Source organism: Martes martes (genome assembly GCF_963455335.1).
Source record: "Martes martes genome assembly, chromosome: 10".
Taxonomy (NCBI): Eukaryota; Metazoa; Chordata; class Mammalia; order Carnivora; family Mustelidae; genus Martes; species Martes martes.
The window spans coordinates 114,627,633-114,653,829 of record NC_137898.1 but is presented as its reverse complement, the minus strand read 5'-3'; the positions used below and the strand labels follow the sequence as shown (position 1 = coordinate 114,653,829).

Below are 26,197 nucleotides of genomic sequence, written 5' to 3'. Positions count from 1 at the left end.
CGACCCTAAAATCAAGAGTCACACACTCCACCGACAAAGCCAGCCAGGCACCCCCACGATGCTCCCTTCTTTGACCTTCTTCCCTATAGAAGTTAGCATTACAGGAAGGTGCTGTATGACAGGAAGAGTCAAAGCGACCTTCACCCTATATGTATTTCCTGTCCTTTATTTCTAAAACGGGGAAAGCAGCAGGTGGGGATGATGTGGGATTTGGGGAAGTTTTTGCTTCATTTTTCTAGGGATGCATTTTTCAGAGAGCACGTGGCCTTCCTTGGTCATGGCCCCTTTCGGGCTTCCTTAGCTCAGTCCACTCCCTTTTTGCCCATGTAAAGGCAAAGGTCCGAGACCATACATTCCGTAGGTGTGGAAGGCTTTACTTCTTTATGGGATTTGCATCACATTAGAAACCCTGCGTTCTAAATTAGAGTTTATTATGTTTATATGGGTTCAAACTTAGCTTAACGATATAACTGTAGAAGATGATAAAATATTTATAAAGAAAACCAAAATAGTTTCCTTATATTTTTCCTGATTTCTTTCACTTTTTTTTTCTTAATTTCTGGTAGATTTATACTGTCATCTGGATTTTAATGTTTATTAGAGACAAAAGCACTTTAAAAATGAGGGTAATTCACCTAATATTAAATGCAGACTGGTGGTTAATAAGAGTATTGTTTTTCAGTGTTATAAGAATTTAAAGTATATTTCAATCTTAAATTTTTGAGTTGGGTAGAGGAGGGTGATTGCATTTGGAAACAATTGAATTTTATGCAAAAGTATTTTATAACTCTACTAGAAAATCCTAAGCCTAAATAACACATTTGCAATACATTTATTTTCAAAAAGGTATTGACTTATCAAGGATTTTACGATGAAAATTTGGAATGGGTTGGTTTAGAGAATATTCAGATTGTGGCTTCTATGTCAGCTGGAGGAAGACTGGGAAGACACAAGCTGACCACCAGGTTCACTTCCATTGTTCGCCTTTGCGCTGTGGAGTATGTATCGTGGTGTTCTTCTTCTTCTTTTTTTTTTTTTAATTTGGGGAGATGTCTTCTATATTTGAACTTTATTAAAGGTATCTATTAATGACATTTCTTTAAAATGGAGATTATAAAATTAGTCAAACTTGAGTTTTGATAATTTTTTTACCTGCCCTTGCTAAACTTTAGGCAGTAATTTAGGGTGATAAAGGCATTAATCAGTGCTTCTTAAATATTAGAAATAAAGTCTAAAATGTTGTAAAATGTTAGTATCAGGAATCTGAATGATGGATTTTAGATTTAAATATGGGTTTTATAAAACAAAAATACTATTACATTTCATGAAGATAGATAATGTAACCAGGCACGAGGTAAGTCGGGTCAGGTGTGTGGGTGACAGTGTTAAGCCTGGTGCGTGCGTCCGTCCGCGTGGCCCAGAATTGCTGCAACGACATGCAGATTCTGTTTGCGTGGAGCTGGTTTTCTGTTCTGTTTTGCCTTACAAAGTCCTGTTTGGATGCTTCCCTGCTAATTGCACCCATCTATTAAATGTATTTTCAGAAACGTTATAGCTCCCAGGTAGGCTGTATTGAGATCAATTTTGGCTTGAGAGAAACAGGTTGATTTCATTTGTTGTATTAGTTCTACTTTTACAGTTCTGAGGTGGATTACTGCTTTATGGGTAGGCTTTACTTAAAATACTATTTCTTAAGCAAAATTTACCTTTTGGTCCTTTCTAAAAATCAGTGGTTTCCAAACAGTTATGTTTTTAAGTAGTTTCCCTGGAAACTTCTGTTAGGGCCCTCAGTGTTTGAGAGCAGATAAAGAGCTGTCAGAATAGGGATCTGGAGTGTGGCTTTAGTCCCTCGATAGATTGGGGATGGGGTGTGGGTACCCAGACCTCAGAGCAGCACAGCTGGAAAACTGCTGCAAATGAACACTAACAGAACAATCTGGAACATTGCTTTTTCAGCTGTTTTCTTATGTGCCCTTTTCCAGTTACCCAGAAAGAGAGCAACTGCAGACTATCTATGGAGCCTATTTGGAGCCGGTCCTCCATAAAAATCTGAAGAGTCACTCTATTTGGGGCTCTTCCTCAAAAATCTATCTCTTAGCAGGATCTATGGTCCAAGTGTATGAACAGGTAAATACTTCCTCATTTATATTGTCGTTGTTGTGTCTCTTGGTTTCAGTCCGGAGGACTGCCTTTAACGCTGACTTGCGCTGACACTCCACCTTTCTGCTCGTCTTGTTGGTGGGACTTTTCTGCCAGACATTGAGCTCTCTGAGGCCGGAGGGTCTGTGCTGAGCCGCCCGGCACTGTGTCTACAGACACTCAGTGAAACGGCTTGGACGAGTTGTGCTGGGTGGTTATTCTGTTACCTGCTAACGTGCAGCATATTCAGAATGTTCCTCTTCTTTCCAAAACTCGATCTTTTTCCCGACTTCTGTCGGTGTCTGTCTGCGAGACTTCAAACCCAAGCGTGGGCTTTGAGGTTTTTTTCTTTCTTGTGGCGTGTGAGAAAATGCCTCAGGTTCCTTCCGTGGTGAAGCGGGACGGGGCTTGGCATCAGGCGGTAAGGGCACAGGAGACATTTACGCAGTAAGTGCTTGTCTAGTGGCCGCGCTGGGGATGCAGAGATGACGGAGTCTCCGCCTTCAGGAAGCTTACAGACCCATCAGGAACCCACTCCTGTAGACAAAGTACGATGGCAGGGGGATGAGTGGTAGATCGGTGACAACAGGCACGACTTAGCAGAGGAGAGGAAGGAAGTAACTGTGCTATGTGCTAGTTACGTGGACGTGAGATGTGATCTGAGTTGGTTTGTTTTGAAAGACTGATTGCAAGATCGGTTTAAAAGATTGGTTTATTTATGAGAGAGCATGCGGCGTGGCAGAGGGAGGAGCGGAGGGAGAGAGACTCTCCAGCAGACTCCACGCTCAGCACAGAGCCTCGATCTCATGACCCTGAGATCACAACCTGAGCCAAAATCAAGATTCGGATGGGTGCTCAATTGACCGAGCCACCCAGGCACCCCAGTGTGGGGTCTGAGTTTTGAGAAATGAATAGACGTTCCCAGAGTGGCTGAGATGAAGGAAGAGCTTCCTAGGTGAGGGGAATAGCGCGTGCAAGTTAGGGAAGTGTTTGCGGAGGATGCTTTTTGTCGTTGTAGAATAGAAATGGGGCAAGAGAATTAGAAAGCAGTGATTACTTTCTAAATTAATTCAGAAGTTAAGTGATCAAGGTCAGAATGAGAGCAGGGGTCCTGTCCGTGGAGAGGAAGGCACAGACTCTCACTGGTTCTGTATCCAGGTGGAGCACTTTGTTTCGTTAGCGACTCATGGGCTTCGTGAGCACACGTTCCTCTGCGGCTCCGAGCCCTTGAAAGCATGTCTTTCCCAGACCTGGGGGCGCCCTGGAATAGCGATCGATGTTTGTAAAGCTTAGCTTCACCTTCCTTGAATTCTTCTGCTCAACAGGGCTTTTTTTTTTTTTTTAAGATTTTATTCATATGACAGACAGAGATCACAAGTAGACAGAGAGGCAGGCAGAAAGGGGGGGAAGCAGGCTCTCTGCTGAGCAGAGAGCCCGATGCGGGGCTCGATCCCAGGACCCTGGGATCATGACCTGAGCCGAAGGCAGAGGCTTTAACCCACTGAGCCACCCAGGTGCCCCTCAGCAGGGCTTTTTAACCTTTTATTTTTCTCTTGGACAATGTTTTGGCAGTTTGTTGTAGCCTAGGAATAACTGCTCTTAGATCATGTTTTTAAATGGGTAAAATATAATGTCTGAGGTAGCTAAGGAAATCAGTTCTATGAAATACAGTTTTCTCCTCACTAGTAGAAATTGGGCATTCCTGTGAGTCTGTGGTGACTTAAAAACTTAACACATTATGTATTTGGAAATGCATTATATGTATGTTATGTGTTTAGAGAGTAGACAGACAGTTTATTTTCTTTTCCAGGTGCGGGCCAAATTTACAGTTGATGATTACAGTCACTATTTCTTTACTCCTTGCATCCTTACCCAGTGGGTTCTTGGCTTATTCAGATACGATTTAGAAGGAGGTAAGTTTTGCTTTCATGATTTCAAATTGCTTCTCTTTGGAATGCCACAGTGTATCTGTGTATGTGTGCGTGTGTGTATGTGTGTGTGTGTTCTAAACTGTTTATGATCGTCACTGTTAGATATTGATTTGGGGAAAAATAAAATCGTTACTCATGTTTAACATGCTTGTTGGAATTAATATTCTTATTGAGTAAGTAGAGATAATAATATGTTAATATATTCTTTAAATAAAACAATTTATCAACTTAATAACACATGGAATTTTACTTTTTTCCCTTTTCTTGTATTTATCTGACACCAACCTGACGGTATGCAGATTTTTATTCTCTATTTCTTTCTAGTATTATGTTGAAATAGATCATCTGCAAGTCATTTGAATTCTATTACAACTAAAGAAAATGTTGTCTTTTAAAGGATCTTCAAATCATCCACTAGATTATGTATTAGAAATCGTGGCGTATGAAGCACGGCGCTTATTTCGTGACAAAATTGTTGGTGCGAAGGAACTTCATTTATTTGACAGCATTTTAACATCGGTATTTCAAGGAGATTGGGGCTCAGATGTATTAGACAATATGGCAGGTAATATAGTTATGGAGTTGATGCAGTGTGTGAACGCTATGAGAACTGTAAACTTATTTTTCTTGCTAATAGCATGATTTCATGTTTCTGTGCAAATGAAAGGTTTGGGTGATTTAATGTTTTTATTGCAAGGGGCGGCTTTTTCCTTTTTGCTAGATTTCTCAGTAAATATAAATAAAATAGAGTGACAATAATTGTTTTCTTAGATTCGGGCCATAGTGTTTTATATGTGCAGTTCAAAATTGTGTTTCCTGAGAGATTTTTACTAATAAAGGTTTTATTTAAAGCCGTATGTAGGTGAAACTTAGAGATCGTTGGAAAGAACCCATATGTGACCGTGATTAACTTCTGCTTGAGAGTAAACCGCGTGGTCAGCGCGGAACTCCTCTCGAGCTCTCGTCTCCGGCGTGGGCGCCGGTGGCTGGAGTAGAGGAAAGCGCTGCCCGCAGCTTTGTCGCTTCGGCCGCTGTCAGCACCGCAGCCAGCCCGCGGCTTGCAGACTGCGCTGGGAAGAGCGCGTGTGATGCCAAAACCGTCCCGGCTCAAGGACCTGTGACGCCAGGCCGTGCCGGGGCGCGTGTGCTGGCACCCGCTCCGGCTGCAGAAGGACTTTCTGCAACGCTGGCCTCCGCGGGCGCTTCCCGAGGGCCTGCTGCCCGTGCGCCGCGGGCGGCTCTCGGCCTCAGGGCCCTCATTGCTTAGGCCCGAGGGGATTTCGAAGATGAGGAAGATGTTGAGGTGCAGAGAGGGCTTTCCAGGCGTGGCTCGAGTTTCGGACTCGGGAAGTGCGCTGCGGTGGCCGAGGCGGGACGCCAGGCGGGAGCGCCCCGCTCGGGGCTCTAGTCGCTGGTTCTGAGGGCGGCGGCCTTGCCGGGGTGGCCCTCGGCTCTCCCCACGTACCGCGGGCGGGTTTGGTCTCTTCAGTGACGTCGGCTTGCTCGGACTGACCCTTGCCTGAACGGTGTCTCTTCCCGCACAGACGTGGGTGGTCCACGTTGAGTCCGTGTCTGTATGAAGAGTGAGGCCTCAGCGCTTTGTTTGCCGATGGATGTCCGCTTGCGCCGGCGCCGTTTATTGGAAAGGGGGCTTCTCTTCCTTGAGGTGCTTTGCACTTGGTCAGAGCAGTTGTGTGAACGTACTTCTCGGGCTCTGTTCTGTTGCGTCGGTGACGGGTCTGCCTCCCGGCCGTACCGCTGCTTTTCATTACGTTAGCTGCGGAAGTCTTGAATTTGGGAAGGCGGATTTCTCCTGCGTCGTCGTCTTTTTTGCAGTTTGTTTTAGCTATTTACATCCCTTTGCCTTTCTATGTATTTTAGAAGAATCTTCTGTATAAATAATGTTGCTAAGCTTAGGACAGGAAGTGCGTTAATTCAGAGTGTCGGTTTGGGGAGAAGCAGCCGGATCCGTGTGCTGAGTCTTCCAGTTTCGGAGCGTGATCTGTCCACCCAGTTATTCACATATTCTTTGCTTTCTTTCGCCCGTGTTGTGTAGTTCCCAGCATATAGGTCCTGGACATAGTTTGTTAGATGAACAACTAAGATATACCGTTTTCTGAGCCATACAGGGAGAGTGTCTTGAGGGATGACAGTACTACGTGGGGAAGAGGGGCAGGGCATTCCCGTGAAGGGGAGAAGAGTGTGCACGGCCTTCGAGGCTCAAGGGAGCTGGAGTGTGGAGCGGAGTGCAGCAGCAGACAGGAGAACCAAGCAGTCGGGGGGCCGGATTGCAGGGGCCTCGGGGGGGGGCTTGGCTGTTTTTCTGTGGCGATAGGAAGCACCATGCGATTCTGTCGTGTGTGCCTCGGGAGTGCTAGTGAGGATGCCGCTGGAGGGGCAGAGATGTGTCGCAGGGACACATGCTGGGAGGCTCCTGTGGTTGTTCAGGGGACACCTGATGACCTGTGAAGATGGTGAGCAGCTGTCGCCGGGTTTCAGTGTTTGCAGGCTTCTCGAGTGTCTTTCGGGGGATCTGCGTATCTGTTCTGTGAGTGCAGTAGTCATGTCTGTCTGACTGCTCGTCTCTAACAGGAAGTGCAGGGCTTAAACACGGGGTGTTCAGTGGATGAATGTTATGTGTTCATCATATGTCTGTTAAGCAGCTGCAAGTATGGGACCAGACTAGAGCTTGGGAGATTTGTCGATAGGTGAATAGGTTTTGGCACAGAAGTAGTTGATGATTTAACCCACAGAATAAGGTTAACTAGTTCAAGGGGAGTGGTTTTTTTTTTTTTAATTTTTTTTTAAGATTTTATTTATTTTTTCAACAGAGAGAGATCACAGGTAGGCAGAGAGGCAGGCAGAGAGAGAGAGGAGGAAGCAGGCTCCCTGCCAAGGAGAGAGCCCGATGTGGGGCTTGATCCCAGGACCCTGGGATCATGACCTGAGCCGAAGGCAGGGGCTTTAACCCTCAGAGCCACCCAGGGGCCCCTCAGGGGGAGTGTTTAAGAGTAAAGAAAAATGGACTGAATTTCGATCCCAGGGCAGATAAGAGTAGAAGGGGTAGGCAGAAAACTGAGGGCTGGTGCTGTGGCTCGGTGAGTGTGGTCCTACAGATCCGAGGAAGAAGGCTTCCCAAGCATGGCAGGTCATGATGGGGGCAGTGCCTCCGACGGGGATTTGCGCTTGGTGGTCATGGCAGCGTTGTTCCCAAGCAGGAGCCGGAGTAGAGAGGTTTCTGCAGAGAGGACAGCATGCAGGAAGAGCGGTGGCGAGGGAAGGGAGAAGACGTGCAGGAACTGGGGTCCGGGTCACACAAGCTGCCTCTGCGCGGGGCGCGTGAGGAGGACAAGCCTCACCGAGCGGCCTCCCGAACCCACCGGAGGGAAAGGTCTTCAGGGCAGTCAGCAGATTTCCCTTGTGTGCTCGCAGGCTGCTGCCGGAGACAAACTGAAGGGGAAGTCGTGGGGTTTTTGTTTTCTAATTAAAATTTATTTAATTTTTCCTTTATTTTAGAATTTAGGCTCTTGATGGTATTTATCAATCTGTGTTCTTTCTCAAGGAGAGCTTTACGTTCGTTTCAGCTGCCCATTTCATATGGTGGTTGTGGAGAAGGGGCGGGAAGTAGGGAGAAAGAGCAAAAAGGAGAGGCGTGGGGAGCTTTAGGAGGAGGACACTTCATCTGGGGAGAGGTCGTGGGGTCAGGGCTGGAGCAGGGACACAGCCGTTCCTGGTCAGGGACAGTTTGACATCCTTTGTGTCTTAGCTGACTTGACTATCTCACCAGGCACTGTGGAGTAACTTACTTCCACTTTTCTGGGGATGATCTTACTTGGACAGATTAACTGAAAAATAAAACTTAGTGAGCAATGTATTTCCTGGTGCTGCCGTTACAGGTAACACATACAAAACCAAAAACACTTTTCGTTTCTGCAGACAGTTTCTATGTTACATGGGGAGCGCGACACAACTCTGGAACAAGAGCGGCCCCAGGACAGCCACTGCCTCCTCATGGGAAACCCCTTGGAAAACTGAATTCCGCAGACCTCAAGGATGTTATTAGAAAGGTATAATCTGGGGTGCTTGGGTGGCTCAGTCGGTGAAGCGTCTGTCTTCGGCTCAGGGTCCTGGGATTGAGTCCCGCGTTGGGCTCCTTGTCAGTGGGGAGCCTGCTTCCCCCTCTCCTCCTTCCACCCTCTGTTAGCACGATCCATGTGCGTGTGCGCGGTCTCTCTCTCTCTCTTTCAGGTAAGTAAATAAATAAATCTTAAAAGAGAAAGGTATAATCTGAATCATGAGTTTGACTTGGCACATGGTTATCATTCTAGTCATTTAAGAACTATTTACTGTAAGTTTTTCGAGGCAGACGAAGGTTAGCCTCCAGAGTGAGCCGGTTCTTGTAGAACACAGGTGGCTGCGGCAGGTCTACCTGAATGCCCGCATAGACCCGGATGTGGGTAAGATGGCCAAGGTACCTGTTAGCAGAATGTGTCTGGTGTTGGAATTACTGACGCGGTTTAATAGCAATTGGAAAATCATCCTAGAGCAGTGGCGTCCAAGTTCAGTGGGCATTAGAATCACTTGGAGAACCAGGAACTACCCTGCCTCTTGGGTCCCAGCCTGAGGAAGTCTCATTGCACATTTCTCGCAGGCCCTCAGGTGATGCTGATGCTGCTGGTCACTGAAACGGAGGGGCACTGCCCTAGAGACATGTTCTGTTCTTTCTTTTTTGTGAAATTACAAGGAGAAACACTTATATATGATGATTTAAAATTAGTATTTGCTTTGGAAGTGACTGTGGATTTTATATCCAGAAAAGTTCGTACTGTGCGTAGGATGGATATTGCAAAGTTTGGGGACATTGGAAGTTGCTAAGTATGTGAAGTCTGGTGTCCTTCACACTGTCACACAGCTCCTGGTGGGGCAGCCCGCACGTGCGTTTGGAGTCATTCCACCGTGGCGCAAACCAACGAGAGTTCCCAAGATTAGTTCTTATAATCTGCGCAGGATGGTCTGATCCGAGACCACTAATACAGCTGGAGAGTTCTTGAAGGTTTTGTAACTAAGCTGCTGTGTCTCACTACGTTTAACTCATTGTGTCAGTGATGCCAGCAGGTGTCTGATCACTGTGAGCTCCTGAACGTTTTTGGCACCGCAAGATTTTTCGTAGAAGAGCTGGATACCTGGGGGTCTGTGGCGCCTGAGAGGACACCCCGTCACTGAACCCCTTTTCCAAAGCGCATCAAAAGTATAACCTAACTCTAGATCACATTTTGTTATGTGTCGGGGCATATACTAATGATAAAATGTTCTTTGTGATTGTTTTAAAAGGGCCTGATCCATTATGGACGAGACAACCAGAGTTTAGATATTTTACTTTTCCAAGAAGTGCTGGAGTATATGTCTCGGATCGACCGAGTGCTGAGCTTCCCCGGGGGCTCCCTCCTCCTGGCCGGACGCAGTGGCGTCGGCCGGCGGACCATCACTTCCTTGGTCAGTCATATGCACGGAGCCGTGCTGTTCTCTCCGAAGATTTCCAGAGGGTATGCACTGAAGCAGTTCAAAAATGATCTCAAACACGTGAGTGCCTCAAATCCTTTGCTGTATTTGGTTTTAAATCACAATGACTTGTTACTCCGAAAGCCCTCGGAGACCATTATGTCTTTGATAATACAACAGTCTTTAATTTCAGTGATTATCTTCCCCATGGTTATTAGAAAACTGTATTTTTATGTACAGATAGGAAAAAGATTCTTTATAGGATTTCTGGCTCTCGGGCATGCTGGCTTATGAGAGGCTTGGAGGACGTGGAAGATAATAGGACAGAGTTTATATGGGACACAGGGGGGTGTATTCAAAAATGATCGTGTGTCCTAGCTGTGAAATCGTATTAATGTTTCCCCACCCGTTTGTTCCTGGACTTGATTTACTTGCTGCACTCTACGGCTGAAGTTTGATTTTTAATGTTGATGATGAAAGGAAGAGAGAGGGGGAAAGGGGACCAGAAGGATGTTCTTTGCATCAAGAACGGTGGTTTTAGAGTGGGCCGCGCACGTGCACCCGGTGCAAGGACCGCTCTTGTCTGTGCAGGTGCTGCACCTGGCGGGGATCGACGCCCAGCAGGTGGTCCTGCTGCTCGAGGATCACCAGTTTGTCCACCCCGCCTTTCTGGAGATGATCAATAGCCTTCTGTCTTCAGGTGAGTGCACGATTTCTCTTCCAAGGAAGGAGAAGTAATAATGTGAAAATTATTTGGGTCATGTTGCCTTGTGTAAAATTGTGTTTCTGAGCATGTGTGGTAGGAGTTTTACTAAGGGGACGTGGGGTTAAACATGCTTGCAGCTGGAGAATTGAGAAAGCCCATTTTTTTTTTAATTTATTTATTTGACGGACAGAGATCACAAGTAGGCAGAGAGGCAGACAGAGAGAGAGGAAGGGAAGCAGGCTCCCCGCCGAGCAGACAGCCCAATGTGGGGCTCGATCCCAGGACCCTAGGATCATGACCTGAGCCAAAGGCAGAGGCTTTAACCCACTGAGCCACCCAGGTGCCCCGAGAAAGCCCATTTTTATAAAACCAGGAGATTGAATAATTTCATGAACATGATTGTTATTATTATCTTTAAAGATTTAATTTACTTATTTGAGAGGGAGAGAGAGAGCACAAGCAGGGGAGCAGCAGAGGGAGAAGCAGGCCCCCCGCTGAGCAGGGAGCCCGATGTGGGACTCGATTCCAGGACCTGGGATCATGACCTGAGCCGTAGACAGACGCTTAACAGACCGAGCCACCCAGGTGCCGCCAAAAATGATCATTAATGTTGGTGAATGTCTGAAAAACGGGCCCTCTCCCATGCTTTTGGTGGGACCATTATCTGTTACAGTATTTTGGGAAAGTTATCAGCCAGTGTTGTTTAAAAGCAATGTACCGTACCCTTTAATACAGCAGCTCTATCATGTGTAGAAATTTCACCTACAGAAATGATAGATTTAGTATGCAGGGAAATATGTAAGATGATTTGTAATAAAAATGTGATAGGACCTCACTGTCCATTGTTAGTGGACTGGCTCAATAGTGGCCTGAAGGTGGACATGTAGGTGCAGATAGATTCTCAACACCTGGGTCTCCTGTTTCCCAGACCGCAGTCTGCTCTTGTTGTCACTCGAGTCACCTGTGTTCATGGTTTCCTGGAGAGGAAACCTGCAATTTCCTGCATGTCTTCCCTTCATGAAGAATGTATGACATTTATTCAAATGTCTTTAGGAGTCATCACTGTTCGAATTGGTTGGAGGTAGCTTAGTTTCAAACTTGGACCAGGATTGTTTTGTTATTTAAGTGCAACGTAAACCTTGTTAAAAGCTAGTTTCCATGATGTGTGTGTTGGACCCAGTTTTTGGTAAATGCTTGTTTTGTGTCATGTAAGGTGGACTCTGAAAGGAAATGTTCTTCTCTTCAGGATGTCACAGCTCTGGTTGAAGAACACGTGTAGCTTAGGGCACGTGGCATCCGCACTTGGGTGTGCACGTGACTGCAGGCCGGGGCTCCAGTGAGGCGGCAGGAGAGCCAGTCTCTGGCCTGAGGTCTGCAGAGGCCTGGCCACAGTGAGGCTGTGGGGGCTCGGGAGCTGCTCACAGGACCGCCTCTGTGCACACGTGTGTGTGTGTGTCCCTGCGTACCCTTCAGTCGTCACCAGGTGGAGGCCTGGTCCTTAGGGCTGAAACTGGCCCGGCAGAGAGACAGATTTTTGTTTTGTTTTGTTTGTGAAAGCAAACATCCACATAAGCATCGATACACTAGTTGTTTTTGTTTTAAGATAAACTGGTCTTTATTATCAAGTTGTAACTATAAAAATCAAATTTTAGCAACATTTGTAGCAAAAAAAGTATTTGAAAAATACTTTCAGGGAAAATAGGCCTTTGTCTCTTTTTTCTATTTTTTCCTATTTCAAAGTCTCATTTGCCAGAGTGGATCATATGTACGTAGAGCTAGGTTTCATTGCTAAAGTTAACTCATCGGAAGTGTCTTGTTAGGGTTGAAAGTGAGAGAAAGACATAGAACAGGTTTGTGTGTGCACGTGTTTGGGTGTGGACGAGCTTGGTGGATGGGGCACGGCTGGCAGCTCTGAGTCAGGCCTGGGCAATGCTAGGGGTGAGGCAGGGACAGGCCCTGCATGAACACACTGCCTGGGATGTGTAGCAAAAGAGTTTTCACTTAATTTACTGTTTCTTGCAAACTTGAAATATATTGGCTTAATAATTCTTTATTAGACACCCGTTATGTGCCAGGCCCAGTTCTGAATACTGGACTCACAGTGGTGAGTAAGACGTAGTTCAGTCCCCCATCAACACTTGTGGTTGTAATCCAGTGTGATTTGCCTTTCGTCATTCTCTTGCCTTGTAGCAGGCCCTGGGCTAGTTCTGGTTTCTAGTACGGGTTCATTCATTGATTCATCCATCCATCCAATAAATATTTATTTGTTTATCTGGAATGCTTTGCTGAGGATGTTCTGAGGTTAATATTGAACATGACTAAATATCTGTCCTTTGGAAACTCAGAATCTAATGGGGGAGGAAAGGAAAACACTTCTCCGTGATTATGTGACATGATACATGCTGAACAGTAACACATTCAGAGGTGGGAGAGAGAGAGAGTGCTAGTGCTGTCCCCGGCACCGGGGACGTCGGCACAGCAGTGTCTCCTAGGACACACGGTAACTTGGGGCGGAAGGTAAAGACCAGAGGAAGACTGTGCATATCAATTCCAGGAAGAGGTAGTATTTCATTATATTTATGGGACACAGAGAAGCTCACCGAGGCTCGGGTACAAGGTCTCGTCTGGGAGGAGTGGAGAAGAACCACGCACACGGGCGGACAGCTAGGTGGCCCACTGCCTTGGACGGCTGTTCAGGGGTTTGAGTTTTAGCAAGTGAAGACAACAGAGGGAGATTTGTGAGTAATCGAGAGGCGATAGGGTTGTGTATTTTTGGAAACAGCCTGAATAAGGGCAGACAGATACCAAAATAGAAGAAGTGTTGTGGATGTGTTTGAGTGTGCTTGAACTGGGGTAACGCAGCTACAATTCACGAGAAGTGCCGTGTTCCATAGGTGAAGTTCCTGGACTCTATACCCTGGAAGAATTAGAGCCTTTGCTGTTGCCTCTCAAAGATGAGGCTTCGCAGGATGGCTTTTTCGGGCCAGTCTTCAATTACTTCACATATAGTAAGTGACTATTGAATTCATCAATTCAGACTCTGGCTCATGTGCAATAAATACCATTTAGTTTGCCATATTTTCTGATTAGGTTGCAAAGATATCTTAAATCTTGGGTCTATTTGGTAATTTACACTTTTTTTTTATATGGTACTTTTAGAAAAACTAATCTTTAGTAAAAGTGTGTCAGCAAAATTTTAGCAAAAGGGAAAGGTGAAAGTGTTTCAGTCTCCCTTGGAACATTTACTTCAGGGCTTCTGTTTCTCTGTGGTAAAGCCAGCATTTACAACCTCCTGTCTTAGAAAATTACTGAACTGTTTACATTTTGCCAGGCTCTCTAGTTTTCTCTAGCTCAGCAACTTTCTCTGAGCCCCGGAAACAGTTTTATGTGCTGTGCGTGTAGCCCCGTTGAAGATGTGGGGGTAAAGCACTGCCGCGCTTAGCTCCTCTCTGTCCCCGAAAGGATGTTTCTTACTGAAGCAGAGAAACTGGATGAAGAGCTACCGCCCTTCCCTCTCCTTCAAGATCACGAGGAAACGCTACTGCAGTTCTGAGACACAGGTCATCCGGTGCTGTTTGACCCAGTTTCAGAACAAAGAAAATGAAGCAGAGTTTCCAAATTCCTTTTCATGAAGGGAAAATAACATTGATATTGAAAGAGGAAAAATATATTTCTCCTGAAAGAAAATTGGAGATCAGTTTGCTTGTGAATATTGAAACCAAAATCCTTAAAAGAGACATTGTAAGGTAGAATCCAGTATCACCTTTGAAAAGTAACATATGAAACAGCAATGTGGTATGTACACTTGACTTCTTCCGGAGTTCTTCTGGATCTGTTCTCTTAGCATGTACACACACGAACACACACAGGTGTTTTTTAACAAAAATAAAAATCGTAACTGTAATACTGCTTAATGGCTTAAATGGCTCCTGCCATTTCATTTTAGAGAATTTTAAACTCATAAAAGCAGACCACATACAGATATCCCCAGTTATTATTGTTGTAATGCCCATAATAATCTTCTTTTTTTTTTTAGGAATTCAACGAAACTTGCATATAGTCTTGATAATGGATTCTGCAAATTTAAACTTCATCATGAACTGTGAGAGTAACCCAGCTCTGCACAAGAAATGCCAGGTCTTGCGGATGGAGGGTTGGTCAGACAGCAGCATGAGGAAAGTAAGTTTAACCTCCAAGCATGGAAGTGCAGACCAGCATATTTTCTTTTTGAAGTTACAGATTTTCCTGACTTTGCTTTGGCTTTTGTTATATTACCTTAATTGTGGTGCTGAACATACATGTTTGAAAACCCCTCTTTTTTCTTTGTGCTCTTGTGTGATGTGGTCGAGGGTCGGACTTCATGTTGAAGAGTATGTTCTTAAGGACAACGGAGGTACTTACTGTACTTGAAAAGTGTTATCCTTTCATTAGCTAGCCTATGCTGAAAACATCGCAGCAGTAATTTAAGCCATTTTTTAAATGAAAAAAAAAAATCAAATCTTTAAAAAAAAAACTATCATTGCGGTGCTAAGTTTTGGGAGAGGGATGTGTTTGAAGTGTGAACCCATTGTACCATCCTAACTAGAAGCCTTTGCCATAGCTTTGTTTGAGAAATTATACTTGTCAGCATTGTCTCTTTGAATAATATTTGTATTCTCCATCATTCATTTCTTCATTCTTGTGTAGTAGAGGCACAGACTGCGGCCTATCAGGAGTCAGAGGGAGGAGTATAATTTGGGATAAGAGACAAGGTTTTACAGATGAGATGGTATTTTAGTTAGATTGCAGCAATTAGATAAAGGATAGGAAAATGACACAAATGAGCTCACACAAATGAGCAGCTTCATTAAGAAGTAATTATCGGGTCTCTAATATGTGTCCCTGTTCTATCTGTTGGGGTTATAGGAGAGAAAAAGCAGACGGAAGTCCCTGCCCTCATGGAGTTTACACGGTTCGGGGGGGATTGCTGAGATGACAGCACGCCTGGTGATTCGGAGGGTCAGCCGGAAGCCCATTCAGTGGTCAGAGAGTGGTTCGGAGGGAGAGGAGTTGGAGATGAGGTCAGGGAAGGACGAGGTCAGCAGTCAGGATGGGGCTTGGGAGCCATTCTCAGTCAGGACTTCAGCTTTTCCTGGAAACTGGTGAGGGAGCCTTTGGAGGTTTTGACACATCGTTCTAATGTCTTAATGGGTTGACTTTGGCTTCCAGGTTGCAAATAGACTCTCGAAGGCCGGGGGCGAATTAGTTACAAAGCTGTTGCAGTAACTCGGCAAGAGCAAGGGATGGCGTGCATTGGGGACGGAGTGGGAGAGGCAGTGAGAAGGGTTGGATTTGGAATACATTTTCCTGTAGAGACAACCGAAGTTGCTGGCAGACTGTACTAAGGTGTAAAAGGAGGGGAGGACCCAAGGATACTGCCAAGGATGCTGGCTTAAGTCCCTGGAAGGATGGAGTGACTGGGCATAGAGAACGGGGAGACTGAGAAGAGCCTTTTGATGCGAGGACACGAGGCTTCCAGTTGTAGACGTGTTCATTACGCGGTGTCGGACCTCCCAGCCGCAGGGCAGAGAAGGCGTCCGGACGCAGCAGTCCGGAGTGCAGGGGACGGAAAGGTCAGGCGTCCGGGATAAAAAAGTGGGGATTGTCAGAGTAGAGGTGGTATTTTCCGTTTTGAGAATGAACGATATCCCCAAGGAATGAGCGTCGACCGCAAGGTGGAGAGAGCCCTGGACTGCGGCCTGGACTGGGCTCTTCTTCAACACGCTGAGCTTGACGCGGGGAGGCGGGAACAGGAAGGGCTACGGAGAAGGGGCCGCCGCGGGGAAGCAGGAGGGAAGCCGGCGGAGTGGGAAGACGAGCACACGCTGCATTTCGGGGGGGGCCGCGCGAACTCATGGGGCCTGGGAGCTGTCACCTGTCGCTGCGCGGAGGAGATCGGGGAGACTGACGAAGCAGCTTCAGTTAGGAGCTGCCGCATTGGGGTGTGTTTCAGAAACAACGAGAAGGGCCTGGAGAGAGCGAGTGTGGTCCCCTCTCAGGAGGCGTTTTGTTGTTAAGTGGAAGAGCGAAATGGGTCAGTAGGAAGGAAGGAGGTGAAAACAGTAAGTTGCTTTCTTAAACCTCTGAGATGAGACAGACTGTTGCATGTTCCCGCGCTGCTGGGAACGCTCACAAGGAAGAAGTTTACGGAAGGCAGAGGCGTCGTGGAGCCATGTCCCTGCGGAGCGGACCGTGTGCGGGTCTCGCGCACGCGTGAGAGGACCGGGCACTGGCCTTTGCCGCGAGGAAGGCAGAGTCCGGGCCCGGCTCCTGCAGGGGTGCTGGGGGGACGAGGCGGCCAGTCTTCTGGTTGTTTCTGTCTTCCCAGTGAAAGGAAGGCGAGGAGTTGAGAGGAAAGCCCAGGGGAGAGCTGGTGGCGTCCTGAAGGGAGGCAAGAAGACCTGCGGGGCAGTCCGCACGAGCCACAGCGGGAGGCTGCGGAGAAGGGGGTGCGGGGGCCGGGTGGCCTAGGGTTGGCGTGAGTCGGCCACCAGGCCAGTCAGCGTAGCGTGTGTGTCCCCCGGTCGCCTGCGCGCTCACCGGTGCAGGCCTGCCGTGGGCGCTCGCTTGCCCTGGGCCCGCACCGGGGTCCGTTACTCGAGTGTGACCCCGCGCGCGAGGGCCAGGGACTTGCGAGCTCTGATAGGAAGATGGCGACACTCAGGCTCCTAGAGCGCGGGTCTCGCTGGAGCGGGAGGGTTGTTGACCTCACGAAGGCAGCGGGCCGGGCCCACCGGGATACTTGCCGGGGAGACAGAGGAATGCGTCCAGGGATTGTTAGTGACGCGGTCTCAGGGTCCGAGCCTTTGGGGTGGGGCGGGATTGGCCGAGGAGAAGGTGGTGGAGAAGCCGACGGGAGGACAGGAACGGAGAGGCGAGGGTGTGAATAGCAGTTGCTGGAGCTAATGCGCCATTCTTATCTCCGAGGGGGACGTGGAGGTAGAGGGCAGTGTGGCCAGTCCAGCCAGGAACGCTTTGCAGACGGGGGCGTTGTTTAGGGGTAGACCGTGGTCTTGTCACCCAGCGTCACTGATGGAACCGTACGTAACTGACACGTGGACTGATACGTGGACGTTGTACGTATGTAACGTGCGCAGCGTGACATGTTGGTGTGCGTACGTCTTGTGAGACGCTCACACAGTCCGGCCAGTTGACAGAAGGACAGACTAGTTTAAAGAAAGCAAGTTTCCTACGAAAAAATTTCCGTTGATTTGAAAGGATAAATTTAAAATATTCTCCCAGAGGCTCGAGGTTTTTGGCAAAATCAGTGAAGATGTTTGAGGAAAAAACTGTATTCTCTGGTCACAGACCATGGTGCTCTCAAATTCTTCGTCAGTTAAGGGCCTTTTGTGTGATGCGTTTAGTCTGGGAGATTGAGGAAGTGAGGCTTTGACCCGCACGCCTGGACGCACTGGGCTTCCTGTCACAGAAATGTCAGCGCTCTACTACTTTAATTTTCTTCCCAGGAAACTGATAGTTTCTTTCTCTAAAATTTAAAAAAAAAGATTTTTTTAAGGATTTATTTATTTATTTGTTTGACAGAAACAGCAAGAGAGAGAGCGCGCACAAGCCGGGGGTGGGGTGGAGGGAGAAGCAGGCTCCCCACTGAGCAGAGAGCCCGATGCTGGGCTCGATCCAGGACCCTGGGATCATGACCTGAGCCGAAGGCAGAGGCTTAACCCCCTGAGCCACCCGGGAGCCCCTAGAGTATCACACTTTCCATCATAATAATGATGTGTTTATGAAACTTGATCTTATCTGTGGTGGTGTGGCAAAATCTTAGCGGTAGCTTGACAACAGATAGTTTTTAGGATTATCAATTATGAAATTGTGTTGTCAGTAATTTGCAATCAATTGGTGGTTGATATGTGTAAAAATCTTGTCTAGAAAATAGTGTCTCTGAAGATGCATATTTTCATTATTTCTCTTAGTCTGGTAAGAAACTTAGAAGAAAAGCATTTTTTTATGTTTAATCTTGATACTGGGTTTATTTGACCTTTTTCCTACTGAGATGAGGTTTGAAGAAACGCTCTTTCTGTTTTAGATACCTGAAATGTTGTTCAGTGAAACAGATGGTGAAGAAAAATATAGCGACAAAAAAAGGAAAGAAGAAAAGAAAAAAACCTCAGGTCGTATTTTGATGAAACTGACTTTGTGAAAGACTTGCCATTTTCTGATGTTACAGATTCATTAACGATTCACAGCGATGATGAATTTGAACAATGATAAACTAACATAAAGCTTTCTTTTTTAAAAAGGTTTATTTATTTATTTGAGAGAGAGAGAGTAGATGGGGAGGGGTAGAGGGAGAGAGGGAGAGAGAATCCCAAGCAGACTCCGTACTGAGGGCAGAGCCCAATGCGGGCTCCATCCCTGACTCTGAGATCATGAACTGAGGAGAAACCAAGAGTCAGATGCTCAACAGACTGTGCCCCCCAGGTGTCCCCTAACAAAGATTTCTTTTGATGAAAACGAAACTAAAGCTGTCTGTGTTTATAAACTCATGTTTATGTCATTTTTTACAGGACCTAACTCATTATCTGTTGTTTACATTTAAGAAGTTGGACAATGACACTTTGCCCCAGATGACTGGATGTGCTACTTGCTTGGGTGTCTTTGGCTGGAAGGCTATACTTTTCTATTAGTTTTCACTTTTCGCTGAGATAGGTCACAGCATGCAGCTCATACGTGAAAAGGTTTATGGTGCTCTTTGAGTGTGGATGTCATATTTTCTTGGCTGTACTCTCATTAGTTTTGCCAGTTGCCAGTTCATTTTGAATGTAGTCTTTTCTAGTATTGTAGCACATTCATTAATTTACTTATCTAATCATCCAGTCACCAATTAGTTATTGAACTTGTTTTGCCTTAAGCACGGGGCTGGATACTAGAGGTGCCTTGGGAGCTCCTAGTGTAATGGAGAGCAGCAGGAGTTGTGTCCTGTATCGACGTAAACTCTGAAACAGTGAGGTGAGTGACGGTAGGAGGTGATATGGAGTGACCCTGAGAGTGAGGGGATGTACTGGCACGTGTCACGGCAAATGGACACGGCAGATGGGCATTTTGGGAAAGACCGACTAGGACGGACAAGGCTCTGAGAAACCCAGCAGCTGCTTTACGGGACCTGTGAACAGCCCGACAGCTGAGACGTGGACGTGTGAGTGGTAGAGTAAGAGACAAAGGGAGGGCAGGCGGCTCCGGGAATGACAGGCCTCCCGTGTCGCGCTGAGGAATTCGGATTCTGACTTGCGGGTGATCTGAGATCATGGAGAGACGTTAGCGGAGATGTAGCCAGAATCATACTATAGAAACACGAGTGTCTGTGTCCATCCTTTAACTCAGTCACTGGAAACTAGGGGGCGTGTAGGGAGAAACCGAGGGCGATCAGAGCCCTGTGCAAGGCCACTGCAGGAATCCAAGAGGAAGGAATGGACGGCGGCGTTGGGCGGGGGGGGGGGGGGGTCCCGGCGGCGTTCTAAGAGGGGGCCTGATGACCCGATGGCTGCAGCCCGTGAGGAAGGAACACATGAGGACGTTTCTCAGGGTTCTGGCTTAGAACAGCAATGAGAAGTTGACTTTACTAACCAAGGCGGGGAATGCGAAAGAGCACGGATTGAGGCAATGAGAGGAAGCTAATGTGTTTGGTAACGGATGTGTTGATCCTGTATGAACTGACTCTTCCTGTTTTGGTTTGGAGGTCCTGTTTCGCCCTGTGTCAAATCACAGTGGGTCCGTGTTCCTTGCTTTAGTGTCTCTCTTCCACAAGCAGCTTTTGCCGCATTTGCTCCTGGATTACGTGTTCTGTTGTTCCAACTAACTGATGTGCTGTGACAACCCGTAGATTTCTCTTTCTTGCAGTGATAAAAGTGTTCAGAGGAAACACGTTACAGTGGACAGACAGAGAGCACTGAAATTAAGTAACTCAAGTACATAAGGAACACAGGAACTGTGAATAGATGTACCTTTATGCAAAGATGATGCCTCGTATTTATAGTTCTGTAGATGGAAGTATCTGGTATGAAATAGAGTTAAGATGATTTTCTCTCCTTTGTGATGGATCATGTATATATCACATCATTTTGTTTTCTCTTTCCAGTTGATCCCGATTTTCTAAAGTCATTTTTGTTAATCCATGAGTCTTGTAAAGCACATGGTGCGACGCCGAGCCGGTATATGACCTTCCTGCGCGTGTATTCTGCCATCAGTAGCAGCAAGAAGAACGAACTGTTGAAAAGACAAAGTCATCTGCAGGTGCTGTATCGGTCACCTCCAACCATTGTACTTTACAATATCTGAGGTTAGGCTTTAGAGTAACCTTTAAAATTAAATAATACCTTATAAAATAATACTTTTATCTGTCACTGCGTACATTCTGAACAGTTGTCTTTCTACATTTCTGTAGTTACAGAGCTTCAACTTAAATGCTGGCTTCGGAAGTTGTCTGAGAGCGTGTCCTCTCCAGAGTCCTCGTGTCTCTCTGTTAGTGTCGTAAACTAGGGTCCTTCCTAACTGACAGTCCTCTCACCGCTCTGTCTAATTCAGAGCAAGCCACTAACTGTACTTCGGGAAGGTCTTTCTTTTGCTTCAGTTCTCTGTGCTGCTGTGGGTAAACTACTTAAACTTGCTGACCTGCAACTTATTGGGGTCCGTTGGGTGTGAGTGGATTAGATGAAGAGCCAGCAGGTTGCTGTCCTCCGTGCTGGGTGCTTGGTGTGTGTTGGTTATGATGCTTTTGGCCGTCACTGTCTCTCCGAATCCTCACACTTGTTAGGTGACAAACCCCTAACTCCTACTGCAGAGGAGGGGGCATATTTTTCATTTTCCTTCCCTGGATGACTCATGGGTAGTAGGATGGGGTGCTCTAACGGCCAGCCCAGGGTCCGAGGCCCACCCGTGAGTAGGCCTTGAGTCCTTTTACGTACTCAGGGAGCCTGAGAAGTGGAGAAGCTTTGCTGAGTCCTTCCTTGCTTTCTGTTTTCTGTCTCAGCAGTTCAGTGGGGAAAACCCTGGTCTTGCAGCTCTCAAACATGTGTTGACTGTTCCGCTGTCCAGTGCCGCTTAGAGCTGTTTGTCTTTTGTGCCTCAGCTTACTGGGCACATGGCTGAATGAGTCATTGTCATGAGCAGCGCAGACAACCCAAGCCCACTTACTAACATTTGATGTGTGCACACGTTTTCCCTGGATTCTTTCTTTAGGAAAGATTTCCTCGATTCTTTCTCAAACATAAGAACATTCCATTGGATATATATATCCCACGTCTTTATCCGTTTATCAGGAGAGAGTGTGTAAAATCCCTTTCTTTATGCCACTTCGACTGCTGCAGGCCGGTGTGTCTAAGCTGAACGAAGCTAAAGCCCTTGTGGACGAGCTGAGCAGGCGAGCCGGGGAGCAGAGCGCGCTGCTGAAGATGAAGCAGGACGAGGCGGACGCCGCCCTGCAGGAGATCACCGCATCCATGCAGGTGGGCCCGCTGCCGGGGACACGAGCCCGCTGCCATGCGAGGAGCCACGTGTCTGCTCCCGGGGCTTGAAGAAGTGTTCCCCGTCCATGCTGAGTCCCACGGCCGGTGTTAAGGACTTGAGCTTTGGTGGAAAAGCATAGTATTTGCTCTTGTTAGTTTAAAATCATAGCCGTGTTCTTCTCAATTTGCCATCTGCTGACCTACCCAAACCTTATAAATACGGAAACATTTCAAGTTGGCTTGAATTTGTCGGTAAGCGACTTTGCTTATCCTCCGCTAGTTAAGTCGGTATTAACTTGTATTTATTTTTTTATTTTCTTAAATTATCCCCTTCAGGCTTCAAAGGTTTTTTTCTCCTGCCTTTAATAGTCTCAAGATTTACAAAATAAATCTTTATTCATTTCATTTACACTTTCATGATATTTTAGTATTTTGATTCTCTCCACTTCTTGCCATTGCCTTTCCTTTGTCGAACCCTTCAGGGGAGATTTTTTTGTCGGTCTTCTCCGCGCGGGTGCCACGTCCGCGTGCCCTCCCCGGCTGCTGTGGCCACGCCTCTGTGCTGCCCACCACCTCATCCGCCTCCCTCATCCTCAGCCCTCCTGTCTCATCTGGGCTGCAGACTCACATCCCCAATCATCTGCTGGGCATGTCTTCTTAGGGGTCTTTGAGCATCGTGGCTGGGTCACATTCCATGGCATCTGTGTTATATCCCCGTCTCCTTTATCTGATCATCCGCTGATGGATGCTTGGGCTGCTCCCGTAGTCTGGCTATTGTAGATAATGCTGCTGTAACATCAGGGTGCCTGTATCCCTCTGAATTTGTGTTTTCATCTTCTTCAGGTAAATACTCAGTAGTACGATTGCTGGGTCGTAGGGCAGCTCTATTTTCAACTTTTTGAGGAACCTCCATGCTGTTTTCCAGAGCGGCTGCACCAGCTTGCGTTCCCACCCACAGCGCAGGAGGTTCCCCTTTCTCCGCATCCTCGCCAACACTGTTGTTCCCTGTGTTGTCGGCAACATAGCTAGTTGTTCAAGACAGAACTTCCAGATTATATTAGACTTATGTTCTCTCAGTCCTTCCTTTCATGAATCACTCAGTTCTGTAAGTTCACCTCCTTGATTACGTCTCAGATACGTTTCTCCATCTTCATGTCGATGACTGTTAACCTTACTGCAAGTCTAATGCCTCTTTTATTTAAATTAATTTCAATATTTAATGGACTAACGTATAAATCTCAATAAAACGAAGTGCCCAAAAACTCACAAAATAGTAAGTTTGCAAAGTTATGATTTAAAGACTTACTGTTGAGGGGCGCCTGGGTGGCTCAGTGGGTTCAAGCCTCTGCCTTTGGCTCAGGTGATGATCTCAGGGTCCTGGGATCGAGCCCCACGTCAGGCTCCCTGCTCATGGGGAGCCCACCTCTCCTTCTCCCTCTGCTGCTCCCTCTGCTTGTGCTCTCTGTCATGCTTGCTTTCTCTCTCTAAATAAATAAATATTAAAGAAGGGAGACTTATTCTTGAGCTATAGTTATCTAGGCCGTGTGATACTGGTGTCATGATAGTCAAACAGATCATTGGAACATTAAGAAGTTCAGAAATAAACTAACATGCATTTTATTGATTTTACTCAAACTGCCAATTAAATGGGGGAAAAGATAGTCTTTTTAAAAAATGGTATTTGAATATCTGCCTACGGAAAAATAAACAAGACCTTTACCTTAAACTTGTACAAAAATTAACTGAATATGGGTCATAAATCTAAATGTACAGCATAAAATTAAAAACTTTGGAAGAAAACAGGAGAAATGTTTATGATGTTGGATGAGACAAAGAGTTTCTAGATGGGACACGAAAATAGGAGAAGAAAAAAAGTTGATGACATTGGACCCTGTCGAAATTAAAAACTTCGTTGTGAAATACGTTCTGAAGAAAATTAAAAAGCAAGTCACAGACTGGGAGAAATTTACAAAACAAAAATCTGATAAATGACTTGCATCCAGAATATACAGAAACCATTAGAGCACAATAATAAAACAAAAAGTCTAATTTTAAAAAGAGCAACAGATTTGAAGGTTCCTGTGGGATAGAGGACATAGGAAGGGTCAGTAAGTGCCCAAAGAGATGCTCGACGTGGTCAGTCATCAAGAAGCGCCATCCCCTTCTTTCCAGACATTGAAAGTGTTGCTCCGTTTTCTACCAGCTTCTGTTGTCGTGACAGAAACACTCCAAGTTCTGTTGAGTTCTGATGCTTTGCAGGTCATTGTTTTCTTTTTTCTGTCTCGAGACTTTGTGGAAGTCATTGTTCTGAAGGTGACGTGATCTGCCGTGGCTTAGGTTTACTTTTGTTCACTGTGCCGGACACCGTGTGGCTTCTCCCCCAGGACTCTTCCCTCCCCGTTCCCAGGAAGGCTCTGTACCGCGTGCGGTCGGGACTTCCCTCCCTCCGTGTCTCTGTCTTCCCTCTCTAGGATGCTTAGTGCTTGGACTGTGGACTTCCCCTTCTGCTTCTCTAATGTTCCTATGCTTCCTCAACTTTGTCCTTCTCTTTTTGCTCTACTTCCTTTGAAAATTGTCCCTTTTCTAATTCTCCTCTTGGGTTTTTCATTCCTGCTATGATGTATCTCTCAGGAGGGTCATTAGCTTTTCTCGTCCCTTTTTGTCAGTCTTTCATCATTGCGTCATCTCCACTTAGCCCTTGGAGGATACTTGCTGAGATCTTCTGTTTCCCAGCTGTATTTTCTTAGGTATTTTTCTTACTTGATTGTTTTATTCTTATTCACAAGAGAAGCTTTCTTTGTAAGTTTGGTCATCTTCACTGGAGATCTGAGGGTTCTCAGGGACTGTGAGCTTTACAGGAGGGTTGTCTAGACTGACTCGAATGACAGAATCAGGATTTCCCCTGATACGCCTGAAGAGTTCCGTTGGCATCTGGGAAACTCCCCAAAGTGGCAGCATTTCCAGATACGTGATGGTTACACACACACTCAGCGTTTCTAGGACTTTGAGTACCTGACCTGGTCAGCAATGTAATAGAAAGTCAAGTGTAATTTTCATGCTATAAAACTTGAGCATCACTTTTTCCTCAAGGTATTTTGGAAACAATGTAAATATTTATGTAAAGCAGACAGCCATTTTTATTATTAAAAATACCTGTCACATACTTACCTCTGGAATAATTTGAGATAGGAAACCCGCGAGGGCTGTGAGAAGGGTGACGTTGTCTACAAAAGAAGGCCGTTGGGCAGCGCGTGCGCCTGGTGGGCCATGGTCACTCGGGGACGGCTGGGCCGTTCTCTGGGTCGGGCCGCTTGCAGATGGGTTTTCTACGACCGTACCTACTGGTGTTGCCTAGCCGAGACGCAGGAGAGTGGCCGTGTATCTTGTAGTTAGCAATTTTGCTTAGTTATAAAAAGCAGACATTTTTGTTCATCATTTTACTTCAAAGTACAATCTGGAGAGACAGCTAAACGTGAAACCGTGTGAACTTCCAAAGCTTGCAGCTCCGGGTTTGTGACATAAGGAAAGTACAAATTCAGTACCATGAAATCTCGAAGAGGGGTAACTTCCAGTTGGTGGAGCAGGTTAAGAAAAGAAGCAGCACGTGAGCTGGGCCCTTCAGGGTGTGTCTGTGTGCGATGGAGAACGGGAGCGCCCTCCTGAGGCGTGCTGGTGGGGACTGGAAGGCGGGCGGCCGAGCACAGACGGGCCCGCTGAGCAAGGGACTGGCGGGGAGACTGGGGAGGGCTGGGCCGGGGCCCTGATTCTCGACTTTGGCTCCAGATTGGAACCACCTGGTACGTCTTTATAAATATTTCTGGGCCCTCACTGCACCCAGATGAAGTATTTCAATATATTTGGCAACAGAGCCCCAGAGGATAGTGTTTAAGCTCCCCGAGTGATTAGAATGTGGCTGAAAACCGTTGCAAGGGCTCTTGAACGGTTTCTTCACAAATTTCCTCTCTGGTTTTTCAGTGAGCATCGACAAACCAGATAGAATCAGGCACAATCATCATCTTTACGTATGCAGGATTCTGGATGTTTGCACGGCCAAAAACTTCACGTGGCACCAGTATATTATTTAGTGTTGGACTCTGTACTGGTTTTTGTTGATTTATTTACCATCGTATTATTTGTCACAGTTTCAATTTTTGTCTACAGTAAAGTATAGAAACACAAACTTCTAATATCCTCTAGTCTCTAAGAATTGTTAGTCTTTGCTGTTAGAATTATAGAATTTATTTTTAACTTTTTCATGTATGAGATGAGCATGGTAGTACTAATATCTGGATCATTCATTGCAAGTGTTACATGTGTTTTATGATAATTTTCTCAGTTCTGCAATTCTGAGTTGCTTGATTTTTATACAATAAGCATTTATTGCTTTACTCTTCAGAAAAATTAACAACAAATAAAGCATAGAA

The 26,197-nt window shown here is 46.2% G+C and overlaps 1 protein-coding gene across 1 annotated transcript in view; it reads left to right on the top strand.

The window, feature by feature from the left end:
* The window catches only part of DYNC2H1 (dynein cytoplasmic 2 heavy chain 1), a gene marked incomplete at its 5' end in the record, with an annotated part of 274,888 nt that overhangs the window by 67,745 nt on the left and 180,946 nt on the right, over window positions 1–26,197 (top strand). The window contains 12 exons of the mRNA XM_080815645.1: window positions 847–998; window positions 1,983–2,127; window positions 3,950–4,052; window positions 4,468–4,635; window positions 8,007–8,137; window positions 9,402–9,650; window positions 10,161–10,269; window positions 13,170–13,283; window positions 14,312–14,454; window positions 18,359–18,443; window positions 20,408–20,562; window positions 21,636–21,773. Coding sequence (XP_080671771.1) covers window positions 847–998; window positions 1,983–2,127; window positions 3,950–4,052; window positions 4,468–4,635; window positions 8,007–8,137; window positions 9,402–9,650; window positions 10,161–10,269; window positions 13,170–13,283; window positions 14,312–14,454; window positions 18,359–18,443; window positions 20,408–20,562; window positions 21,636–21,773 — 1,692 coding nt within the window. The remainder of the gene's footprint in view (window positions 1–846; window positions 999–1,982; window positions 2,128–3,949; window positions 4,053–4,467; window positions 4,636–8,006; window positions 8,138–9,401; window positions 9,651–10,160; window positions 10,270–13,169; window positions 13,284–14,311; window positions 14,455–18,358; window positions 18,444–20,407; window positions 20,563–21,635; window positions 21,774–26,197) is intronic.